We start from the raw sequence: 11944 nt of genomic DNA on the forward strand, positions 1-11944 counted from the left end.
GAATTGATAGAGTACGACACACTATTATTCAACTTTGATTTCCTTAAAAACTTTGATTTCACAAGAACGTGATCTCCTTTCTCTTTCACTACTATCCAGCACTTTTCCAGAAGGAGATGATTGAGAAAACATTTCTAGCAGGCACGGACTTCTACCAACTCAAATGGGTTGGCTTTTGACCCTTCTGTCAAAACTTTCCTTCAAGCTCAAAGAGAAAAGATGCATGTATATTTTAGAATCTCTTACACCAACACGTGCATATATATGTCACTACATGCATAAACAAGTTAGGAGCACATGCAAAACTTCAGTTTGCCCGTGAAAGTAGGATCTTAGGGCAACTCCGGCCTCCTTTCCACCATTGAAAAGGAATTTGTGAAGCAAGCTTTTGAGAAACCGTAGGATGCAAGGCAAAAAGAAAACGATGATGGGCACCCTTTTTGCTGTTAACGTAAGTTCAACCTCTAATATGCAGTTTCCAATGACAAGGTAACCCAATTGGCATGGGTGCCATTTACAGATGGTCAATCTCTGGTCAAAAACACTTCAAATTATTACAATAAGAGGAAAATTTCTAGCACCATTCTTGTACCAACATGCCTTGAACAAATGGATCCAAGCTCTGGAATTATATACCGAAAACAATAATCATTTTATCTTAGTATAATGGTGAACCTTTTCGTATTAATCAAGCAACTCCGAACTCAAACTGCTGGTACGTACTATATGAACTACGAAGAAATTAGCCAGATGCCATATCATATGTTGCTGGGGAATCTTCTCGATTCACATTCCCAATGATTTGAGCGGAACTGAATTTGGGGAATGCTAAATGAAGTTAAGGCCGTTTTAGCGAAGCATAGGCGTGTATGAAAATTGATAGCACGAGGATGCTAGTCATGATGATAGTGGTATTTATTTTTCTTGTTCTCATTCTATCTTCAAGTAAAATCTGTTCGTTTAATATATATTCATGATGAAAGTTTTCAAATTCAAAGGAGTATTATCCGAAATGTCTAAGATGCTAGTGTGGACATCACGAGTTTAAAAGTGATCGGAGCTCATGTTCTTGAGCTTGCAAGACTTTGGGAGCTTAATTTGGTCATCTTCACCACCGTTTCCTTTTGCTTTGCAGGGTCGACCGTTTGGTCAAGGCTCCACCCCTAGCTACTTGGTGTTGTTTTGTTACTTTGTAGAGCCATCTTCCCCCTCATGTGTTATTTTCAGGAGGTGGATCTAGTTAGTAGCTTTGGCTTTTGTGCTGGCCATCACCGTAGGCGAAAGATGGAATGTATTTTTGCTCATGTTGTACCTTGTTACATACTTTGTACTATTATCTATCTCATCAATACAATTGATACGTAAATAAAAAAAGAGATGTGTGATCTACAGCAACATGTGCATATATATATATATATATATATATATATATATATATATATATATATATATATGTCACTGTATGCATGACTTTTAAGGAGCAGATGCAAAGCCCAAGTTACCCATGACAGTATGATCCTGAGGGCAACTACTTTCCACCGTCGAAAAGGAGGAGCTTTGTGATGCAGGCTTTTGAAGACCTTAGGATGAAAAAGACGATGACCCAATTGGTGCCATTTTCTCATGGGCAATCCCTGGCCAAAAACACTTCAAAAATAAGAGGCAAATTTCTAGCCCAATTCCTGTACCAACTACCAAGTTCAGGACAAATGATTCCTAAGCTCTGAAATTACTTGATAGAGGCTGCATGTACTGCAAATAAGAATATCACAGAAGTGAAATTTAGTCCATCTAGTTTGTCCTTGACCAGACGAATTAAACAAAATCCACAAAATCAATTTGTCCATCCACATGAAACGTTAGTAAATCTCATGTTACATCAATGACAACAATAATTCTCTTAAGAAATCCACAATCTTATATAAGAACGTACATATCTATATTCATAGCCACAGAACCATCTATTGGTTACTTCCTTATCTACATGCCACATGGCTAATAATTTGACCTGTCATAGCCCACATTCTCCATCTCTTTCAAAACATTCACCAAATAACTCTTATGTCAGAATCAGATTATGCAACAGTTAGGGGACATTTCACCTACCCTCTCAAGAGGACATTGATCACAGCCACAGACTCAATTCTCATGCAATAACTCAGACAACATCCCAATCTCTTATATCATACTATTCAGAGAAATCAAGTGTCAAATAAGTCATAACATATCCAGCCAATTAGTCACCATGAACAAGTCTCTAACTACAACACAAGATCCAGGCAGTCATTACAATCGCAGTGATCAACTTCAAGACCAAAGCATTGTGATTCCCGCCAAACTCATCAATCTCGCTAATAGCTTCGAAAAGAAAGAACACTCCTGGTACTACTAAACTCGCATCTTACAATTGACAAGAAGAAAACCAGTTTTATCATAGTAGTCAAATTTCAACTGCATTTCCTCATCAACTGCTTCTCATCCCTCTTACTCTTTCGTTTGATGGTTTCATGCAGGTTCATCACTTCTCATGTCCCAACGGACCTTACAATTCGAGTTCAAGAAATCACCTTCAATGTTCACAAGGTAACTACAGAGAAAGACAATTGTTCAATTTATATCACAGGCAGGTTCAACCACAGATTTTCGCTTGCAGACATGTCTGCAGACGAAAATGGATGAAATTTTGTTGTAAATTACCTAAAACAGCTCATCAAACCTTTGTTTACTAGAAAAAAAAAAACAGATAGTAATTTAATATCATACTTGTCTTAATAGGAGATGATGCTGTGCTCCATTCGAAAAGTACATAGTTACTTTTTTTCATAATAACCCACACAGACTATTGATAGTCATATACAATTCTTGTTAACACGTTCAAATCTGAATCAGATATGCAACACCATGAGTCTTGCCTTGTGAATTTATTTTCTACAGTTTCTTGTCTTTCACATTGAACATATACAGAGCAGTCAGTTATTTCATGTTGCGTTTCTCTTTCTGTAAACAGTATCCTGTGGTAGCAAAATGTGGCTACATAGGTCAATTGGAATTTCAGCCTTCGATCTCAAATTTTGGCAATGACTTGAAGCTTGAAAACTTCCCAGGTGGACCAGAAACCTTTGAAATGATTCTAAAATTCTGTTATGGTCTCCCACTGGATTTAAACCCTAACAATATAGCTCCACTAAGATGCGGATCAGAATTTCTAGAAATGACTGAAGAACTTCAAGCTGGAAATCTGATTTCCAAGACTGAATCTTTTCTGACATTGGTAGTCCTTTCTTCTTGGAAAGATACCATCACTGTACTTAAGTCCTGTGAAACTCTATCTCCATGGGCTGAGAATCTTCAAATTGTCAGAAGATGCTGCGACTCAATTGCATGGAAGGCTACTAGAGAAAACACCAGTGGGGATGCCGACGGTCAAGAACAATGGTGGTTTCATGAAGTGGCCACCTTTCGAATAGATCATTTCATGAGGGTCATATCGACAATAAAAGCAAAGAATACAAGGCCAGAGTTTATAGGTAAATGTATCATGCACTATGCAGAAAGATGGTTGCCAGGCATGGATGTGGAGTTTGAAGGACTAAGAGGATATGGAATTGCAAGAAATGACCTGCAGTTCAGTATCCTGAGTAACAGGAAAGAGGAAGGCGATTATGGACACAGCCAAGAGCAAAAAGCAATTATTGAAAGCCTCCTAAGCGTGCTTCCTCCCCAAAATGAAGCTGTTCCATGTAAATTCTTATTGCAGATGTTAAAGATGGCAATGATGTACTCGGCATCGCCAGCTTTGATTTCAGAGCTTGAAAAGAGAGTAGGGATGATGTTAGAAGATGCCACAGTCAATGATTTGCTGATTCCAAGTTATAATATTGCAGACCAAGGGAAACTGGTGAAGTGAGTACTCTATTCTATTTAGTCTTATCTTAGCAAGATAATACTTGCTGAAGAGGTATGTATAAACAACCTCAAATATCCTTTTAATTTTCATAATGTCTAGTGCAGATCTCCAGAAGAACGCACGATGCACGACATTGATGTTGTTCAAAGGATTGTGGAATATTTCTTGATGCATGAGCATCAACAGCAAGAGAAGACTGGTAAAACCAATATCAGTAAGCTCTTGGACAGCTACCTGGCTGAGATTGCAGGAGACCCAAATCTCTCGATAACCAAGTTTCAAGTATTGGCTGAATTGCTGCCTGAAAATGCTCGAGCATGTGATGATGGTCTTTATAGGGCTATTGACACCTATCTGAAGGTTAACTACCTACCTGTTCCTATAGTTTTTACTTTATAGACATTTTAAAACCTTAAACCGAACCCTGTTTCAGACTCATCCTACACTTCCCGAGCATGATCGAAGAAGGCTATGCAGGATAATGAACTGTGAGAAACTATCACTTGATGCATGCATGCATGCTGCACAAAATGATCGACTGCCTATGAAAACCATTGTCCAGGTAGCATTTCTCAAATTTCCAGTCATGTCAGGCAAGAGGTTAATAATAAAGTTTATATTAACTCATTCATGCTGAAAACTAGCTTAAAATGTTAAGGAATTAGTTATAAGATTAAGCCATCTAGGTTTTTTGAAATGCACTTTTAAAATGCAGGGTTTTCAACTAGTTCTAACAAACATTTGACGTATCATTTGGTAACATGAAAAAGAATGCAACCCAAGAACCTCCACATACCGCAGACAAAGTTGTGGACACTATAAAATCAGTATCATAAATGAAACTGTTCAGATGAGCATTCAAAAGAAAAAAGAAAGAAAGAAATAAATTTTTGCATACATACAGAAGAAAATTCAGGAGGAAGAAAGATTGAAACAATGATACAGATTGAAGTAAGTATCCCATATTTTTCTTTGATAGCTCAATATTTTATACATGCAAAATCCATTCCACAGACATAAAGCTTCAACAAAACAAATATTAACTCATAAAAGAACAATGTTACATTGTAACTAGAATGCAATACAGAATAAATTTACAGAAACCCAAGAATCATCAACATTAAAGAGATTGCCTATGGCATCTAACAAGGTGTTGTTCGGTACTGCTACATAACTTGAAAACCAACTAGGTACTATCCCAATCACATGCTGTGAGAATTATTTGCATATACACATAATAAAAGCCTATCACCCGCCTTAGGCTTTTAGACAAGTTATACAGACATGAATTACGTTAAGGGCAGGTTTCTGGTATAGCAATTGAAAGAAAGAACTTCAACCTCACCTATCCACCTAGAACCACCCTCTGAACAGTAGAACAATCTCTTCTACTATTGTTTATAGAAGTTAGGAGTGTGATTCTAGCCACTTATAAAACCCAAATTAGACACTTATTGAAAGAAAAAAGCAACTGTTCTTATTAGTCATATTGTAGCAAACACCATCCAAAATTCCACAGTTAAACAACTCGCACAAGAAGTCAAATTAGAAACCTCAGTCTTGTATAAGCCTACAGAGCCGTATATGGAAATGTTTGAAGAAAAATTACTGGGATCAATTTTACCAAAGAAAGCAACGTAGATCATCTACTGTTGAAGAAATAGAAATACCTAAAAACCTATGTCAGGAAATTTTCAATAACGGAAATGGATTCCAAAAGAATGCATTCCTTTAAAAAAGGAAGTACTATGAATAATCTAGATTGAAGAAGCTCGTACACAAAGACAAAGACAATTAACTGAGAATCTGATGACGAATTTCAGTGCAAGCCACTATGTGGTCCATCAGAGTTTACATTTCTTACCAGATGATTAGACTATGAAACCTGTACAGGTTCTGTTCTCAGAGCAAGTAAAGATGAGGACAGCAATGCAAGAGAAGGAATCAGCACCAACTGGCAATAACTCTGAACAGGAAGGAAACCGCTCATCAACAGCTGCAGAAATTAAGAATCTTAAAGCGGAACTTGAGAATGCGAAGATAAGGATGGCAGAGCTGCAAAGAGACTACTCAGAGCTGCAACAGGAGTATGAAAAGATGAACAACAAGCAAAAGATTGTGTCAAGTTGGAGTTCAGGATGGAGAAAAATCAAGAAATCTTTCCATACAAAATCTGAAGCCAACGATACTGGAGAAGAAAAACAAAGACCCAACTCAATTGGGGGAAGAATCAGCTCCAGACGAAGGTCATCCATGTCCTGAATTACTTTAACCGAAGAGTCTAAGACTCCCAAATTCAGAGGTTAGGAAACCCCGCACTCTAAATGCCAGTGTGAGATATAAGCCTTCAAGCAGGGTAACATCTGTATGAATACACTTGCAGAAAACTAGACTTCTTTGTTTTTTTTTGGGTGGGGGGTGGGTCTGATATGGCAAACTACACATGACGTTCAAACTATCAATAGCCATTAGAGGCATAAACAAAAAAAGGAGCAATTTTCTGTAGTTTCCCAATATGTAAGCCATTACATTACTCTACAATATTGCATGCTCCCATAGAGAATCTAGCTGACTACATCCTTTTCTACATGTGCAAGCCTACAAGCTTTCAGTAGTGGATCCCAAAAGAGTCAAAATGACCATATAATCAAAGGACAGGAAACCGTATGCTAAACTCCTGGAGATGAGTCCGCCAAACAGATATTCTGTACTCTTCACAACAAATATGAACTGTCAATTGGACTATATATCAATTTGTTCATCAAGCAATAACTTCCTCTCATATCAATATCTCTCACGTCATTACAATACTAATGGACAATAGCTCACGTTGCTAGAATCAAGTTCTAACCTCAACAGTTTAAACCTTTATAAGTACTGCCAGCATATGAACACCGCAATCTCCGAGTAAAACAAAACCATGCCGAATCAAACAAGATTAACCATCAATAGTATTCGCTTTTATTAATCAAAAGCTAAATGCTCAGGCACTGTCCACACTTCACTGCCACAATTCATCAAACTACTAGTACTCAAGTTTTGATTCAAAAAAAAAAAAGGAACCCAAATTTACCATCAGCCAAAGCACCTAGCGAAACCTCATATTGCTCCATGGAAACTTCTCCTTGCCGTCGCCGAAAACCGGAGACCCCCTCTCATATCTCCCCCTCCTCACCTCCTCCTTCTCCTCCTTCCCATCCAGCCAATGCTTCCTCCCCTCGCCTTCCTCGACGACGCTAGACTTGCTCGACCTCTTCCCCACCATCTGCTTCTTCTCCTGCTCAATAGCACCAATCGGATAGAGCGCCGAGTTCAGCGAGAGCGGTGACTTCAGCGTGACGTAGGCCTTCTTGTAGTCTGGTTTCGCGATCAGCAGGCCGCCGCGCTTCTTCTTCTTGCCGTCCATGTTTAGGGTTCGGACCTTGTCGATCTCGAAGCCGTAGAGGGACTCGAGGACGCGCTTGATTTCGATCTTGGAGGCGGAGGGGATGGTTTTGAGGGCGAATTCTCTGATGTTGGTGAAGCTCGTGGGCATTAGGAGCTTGATGGGTAAGTTCGGGAAGTGGACTACTCTACTCCCCAGTCGGCTTCCCATGGCGTCTTGGTTTTCTCCGTGATTTTGGTTTTGGGTTTTGAGGGAGAGTGGAGGGGTTTTGCAGCTCTGGGAAATGCTGGCATGTCCAGGTTATGGGTTTTTGGACCTTTCGCAAACTAAACCCTTCACTTCTTTGTTTTTCGAAATTTCGACTTTGCCCTTATTTCTACATTTTGACCAAAACTGTGACGTACATTAATTAATTGATATATCAAATAGACTATTTCTACTTATTAATAGAAAGGTTTCATGTAGTAGTGGACTAGTTCGTCATGGTATCAAGCTAGTCTATGACTCTGCATGAAGCTGGTCTACTGTTATTTAGAGCTATTTAGTCATTGATGTACAAGTACATTAATGTACTATAGACTTCTTCGTATGAATTATAGTGACGAGTTAAATTAAGATGGTTTGAGTAAGACATGATGCTAAGATGGTTTGAGTAAGACATGATGCTCTGTATAGTTTCCGAAATACCCGGCGTGATTTAAATCCTTCGCTGGAATTTCTTCTCATTGCTTTTGCTTCAATTGTAACTTGGTAAACTTACGATATAAAAGAGTTATTTCATACGACTTTTGGATGATCGTATTATCAATTCAGAACCCTCGAATTTGTAATGCCCAATTAGGCTTCCAATCCAACCTCTTGATCTTGCAGTCGTTGGACAACTTGTAGCTAAAGAGGTCACTCAAGTTTGCTCTCCAAAGTTCCTCTATAAAATTGCACGTTCATGTTTGGCATCTAGTAATTGCCAATCAAGATGACAATCTCAAACTTTATTTTGTTGTAGTGAGATGCAAACCATGAGCTCAAATCAGATTTTTTTTTCTTCCTGTCAACAAGTTTCTATTAAAAAAATGTGGATGTTATATTGACAATAGAAATAGATGTTGCAGTAATCATGACTGTCCAGGACTACGTTAAGAATCAACCCTCCAATGATAGTTATAATTCGTACAAGAGCTCATGTATTGATGGTTCACTCTTACAACAATTGAAGATTACAATGACCTTCATATAATGGTTCTGACAAAGATCGAAGAGGTCTCTGACCAAATTAGAACCTCATTCAAAAGTTTTTGGCAGCTACATACAACTTGATATTGAATTCCTTACTAAAGCGTAAAATCTTGGATTCTCTGATAACTCTATCATCTAGGCAGCTACAAGTTCCGATATGTCCTACTAATGAAAATGCTTTGTGATCAGGACCAAAATAAGAAGTCCTGATGTCACAATGGTTAAAATTTTAAGATTCTTTCTTTTTAACTCGGTAAGGATATTTCTGGTATATCGAAATGCTGCTAACCACAAGGGGAAGAGATGCCAGACAATACAATGAAGGTGGTTTCCCTTCAAAAATGAACTGCAGCAAAGCCGTAACAAGAAGCGCAGAAACAATAACAAACCCCTGCAACCATGTTAGATAAAACTCTGCAGTAAGTACCTTAAAAACTAAATTGGCCTTTCAATAATGAAACTGCATACAGAACTTATGAAAAGATAGAAAGGAGTCATATTTTCAGCCATTCCAACCAAAATGACTGATCCCAAATAGCAGGTGTATGCATAGAACAGTTTACCAACCATTTGGCATTGTTTTCAAATTTTTAAGGTACAACAAATGAAGATTTTGGCATGAATCTTAAACCGAAGAGATCAGATTCTGCTTCCTTTACATGTTCCACATTTATGTAACCTAGCCATTATATCTGAAGTTGTTATGTTGATTCAGGTGGCCAAGTGTAGCAAATAGTAAAGTAATAAAGTATTTCAGGGTTTCTACTCAAAATGTCTATCAGCAAGAAAATACTTAAGCTAATAGTGTGTGTGGGATCATCTGATCACTAATGCTGTTATTCTTATATAATGTTTAAAGTTGCCTTTGTAATTCATGCTAAAAACAAAAAGAAAAAAAAGAAAAACTTGCCTTTCTAACCCCGCCAGCATGGCTTGTGACTAGTCCAACAAGAATTCCACCCAAGGCATTGGACATGACTGGGATCTGAAAAATGGCGAAAACACAAAGAGCCACATTATAAAGCATGTAACATCACAGTCTTTGCAAGTACAAAATATAAAGAGCATCACTCTTCTATAAAAGGAATCCATAGTTCTTCACTCTTCATCAATATTGCACATTTTCTCTACTTTTTCCATTTTTTGTTTTCTTGGTAAACTGGGGTGTTTCAAAGACAATAGAAAAGCAAACCCCAGTCCCAGTGCAACCTGAGATTACATCAGATATATGCCAATATTTTGTTAATGTGTGAAAATTGTCACCCACAGATATAATCATATAACAAGAAGAAAAAGTAGCGCCTTCAAGAGCAGAGCAAACCAATGGGACTGTATTTAGCATGCTCATGTGATATAGAATATAAAGAAAGAAAATCCTAGAATTCTGGAACCAACAGATGCTGTCCTAATGGACATATATATGGTAAGACAGACCAGAAAGGGTTGTCCAAAACATTTTCCTTAAAAAGGAACCGATTAGCTGAGCATAAACACTAATATCTTCCATATTAACTAACTGTCTTCCAAACTAAACCAATGATTGTGGTGGTTCTGAGTATGCCAACAAATTAAACTCCACAGGAATCAAGCCAATATACAAAAAATAGAGGGAAACATGAAATTTCAATATGATCATTACCCAAGTCAGTAGAGTCCATCCATAGAAAAGTCCATGTTTTCTGATAGCTTCTCCATCGGGAGACTTAGCAGTACTCACCAACATGCACAAACTTCCAACAATAGACATCTCTACAGTCATCAAGTACGACGAGTGCTTCTTAACCTATAACACAAAAGGAGACAGCTATGATCAACACAAGAGTAAGAACTTCGACAACACCATGAAATAGTTCCTTCAAAGCACGGAAACAGAACCGTTTCGCTAACCTGGGAAGCCCATTGACACAGAGAGGACGCCAAACCCGAAAGCACAGAAGCAACCAACACAGGAATAATCCCATGAAACAATATTTGGTCGGCATTGCCACCACTAGACCTTTTGCTCGACCCTTCCCCGAAACTTAAAAGAACAGCTGCAATAATCAACAAGAAAAGCGCCCCGACTTGTTGAATCGATTGCTTCTGCCTACATTTCAACACATTTCACCCCAAAATCAATCCAACAGGAACACTCAGAACTCCGAAAATTTAACCACAATTAGCTAACCCAGTAACTCCCATTTACCTCAATATCAAATAAGTACAGATAGCAGTAAAAATGATCTTAGTCTGGTTGAGCATTGAGAAGGTTAAAGAATCTAGATTCTTGTACGAAATCTGAAGCAAACTATTCTGCAGTGCATAAATGGCAGCGGGAAGCCCAGAAGCGGTCAACGCACCAACCAAAGTCCACTCTTTGTAGACCTTCTTCAAGCTCCCGTCTCTGGCCATGAAAATTAGGGCACATATGACCTTGGCTACCTCACACGTCAGAACAGACGACGTTACGATCACTTCTCTTCTGTAATTGTGAATCACATACAAGAGGAATCAGAGGGATGCAATATCAGAGAGTATTGGTGAATTTAGGGGAGAGGATTTTAGGGATCGGAGTAGTACCTGATGAAGCGCTTGGAGATGAGAGGCTGAGCGCCGTATTGGAGAGCCAGAAGAAGGGAGTAGAGGAAGACCTTGGCGTTCATTTTGTCCGAGGTCGGCGGCGGACGTTTTGGATTGGCGGCGGTCGCCATTTCCGGCGACCTTCAGAGACCGTTTGGGAATTTTGGGTTGCTCTTCTTCTCGGTTTACTTTAGCAGCCTCTCTCTGTGACGGTTATCTCCCTCTCCCTAAATAGTTGGGCACTAATTTGTCGGGTGTGTAGGAAGTGACCCAAAGTTTGAAATATTTTTATTTATTTTTTAACCTAAAATGAGGGGAAAAAAATATTCACTGTCCTATATTTTAGGCATTTATGATTTTATTCAACCAAAATGAAATGTCCTTTTGGTCATTACTTGTAACTACAGATGTTATGTATGAGTTTGCCAACATGGTTTGGGGCTCCTATGCGTTATTAGTATTGGATTCGGGACCCAAGTCTTTGGTATTTGTTCGTGAAAAATCGTCTGCCAACATGGCCATGTTCTGATACCTTTGGCCGGCTTCGATGTTTAGGTTGGAGAGGGCCTTCATTCAGACGCCAAGTTGATTTTTGTCAATTTGTGCGTTGGAGTTCGATGGGTAGTCAAACCACCGACTACTCAATTCACTATACAGCTGCAATCTGTAGTGTAAAATCAGTGCTGCGTCTCGACGTTGTTGCTCTTGCGTTATTAAGTTTTTATATTTCATATGTATTTTTCTTTTCGTACTGTTTTATTTCCTTCTTGATGTCTTTTGACATCGTATCGTTGTAATATTTCAATTTCAATAAATGGCTGACCTTCTTCGATTAAAAAAAAAAGATGTTGTGTATGAGT

The 11944-nt window shown here is 38.5% G+C and overlaps 3 protein-coding genes across 3 annotated transcripts; 1 reads left to right on the top strand and 2 right to left on the bottom strand.

Moving 5' to 3' along the window:
- The first annotated feature begins 2147 nt into the window (after positions 1-2147).
- On the top strand, positions 2148-6461 carry LOC112189860 (BTB/POZ domain-containing protein DOT3). The gene is made up of 6 exons (XM_024329236.2): positions 2148-2382; positions 2514-2583; positions 3008-3903; positions 4012-4267; positions 4341-4469; positions 5801-6461. Exons 1-6 carry the CDS (start codon positions 2246-2248, stop codon positions 6167-6169), a joined length of 1857 nt encoding a protein of 618 aa, XP_024185004.1. The 5' UTR covers positions 2148-2245; the 3' UTR covers positions 6170-6461.
- Positions 6462-6633: 172 nt separating this feature from the next.
- On the bottom strand, positions 6634-7630 carry LOC112189862 (50S ribosomal protein L23). Its single transcript, XM_024329237.2, has one exon. It carries the CDS (start codon positions 7500-7502, stop codon positions 6996-6998), a length of 507 nt encoding a protein of 168 aa, XP_024185005.1. The 5' UTR covers positions 7503-7630; the 3' UTR covers positions 6634-6995.
- A 791-nt stretch (positions 7631-8421) lies between these two features.
- Positions 8422-11304, bottom strand: LOC112190193 (UDP-N-acetylglucosamine transporter ROCK1). Its single transcript, XM_024329612.2, has 6 exons — positions 11085-11304; positions 10711-10986; positions 10413-10611; positions 10165-10308; positions 9436-9510; positions 8422-8916 (listed from the first exon to the last, which is right to left on the bottom strand). The coding sequence occupies exons 1-6, from the start codon at positions 11213-11215 to the stop codon at positions 8755-8757; spliced, it is 987 nt and encodes a 328-aa protein (XP_024185380.1). The 5' UTR covers positions 11216-11304; the 3' UTR covers positions 8422-8754.
- Between the last annotated feature and the right edge of the window lie 640 nt (positions 11305-11944).

The sequence above is a fragment of the Rosa chinensis genome, chromosome 2 (assembly GCF_002994745.2).
Source record: "Rosa chinensis cultivar Old Blush chromosome 2, RchiOBHm-V2, whole genome shotgun sequence".
Classification (NCBI taxonomy): Eukaryota; Viridiplantae; Streptophyta; class Magnoliopsida; order Rosales; family Rosaceae; genus Rosa; species Rosa chinensis.

Excerpts from the sequence above, each read along its gene's own strand:
- LOC112189860 (XM_024329236.2), top strand. The coding sequence starts at position 2,246 with ATGAACAAGTCTCTAACTACAACACAAGATCCAGGCAGTCATTACAAT. Across the intron at positions 2,584-3,007 it reads TCACCTTCAATGTTCACAAG|TATCCTGTGGTAGCAAAATG; the intron begins GTAACTACAGAG and ends TTCTGTAAACAG. Across the intron at positions 4,470-5,800 it reads CTATGAAAACCATTGTCCAG|GTTCTGTTCTCAGAGCAAGT; the intron begins GTAGCATTTCTC and ends AAACCTGTACAG.
- LOC112189862 (XM_024329237.2), bottom strand. The coding sequence starts at position 7,502 with ATGGGAAGCCGACTGGGGAGTAGAGTAGTCCACTTCCCGAACTTACCC.
- LOC112190193 (XM_024329612.2), bottom strand. The coding sequence starts at position 11,215 with ATGGCGACCGCCGCCAATCCAAAACGTCCGCCGCCGACCTCGGACAAA. Across the intron at positions 10,987-11,084 it reads ATCTCCAAGCGCTTCATCAG|AAGAGAAGTGATCGTAACGT; the intron begins GTACTACTCCGA and ends TCACAATTACAG. Across the intron at positions 9,511-10,164 it reads GATGGACTCTACTGACTTGG|ATCCCAGTCATGTCCAATGC; the intron begins GTAATGATCATA and ends GCCATTTTTCAG.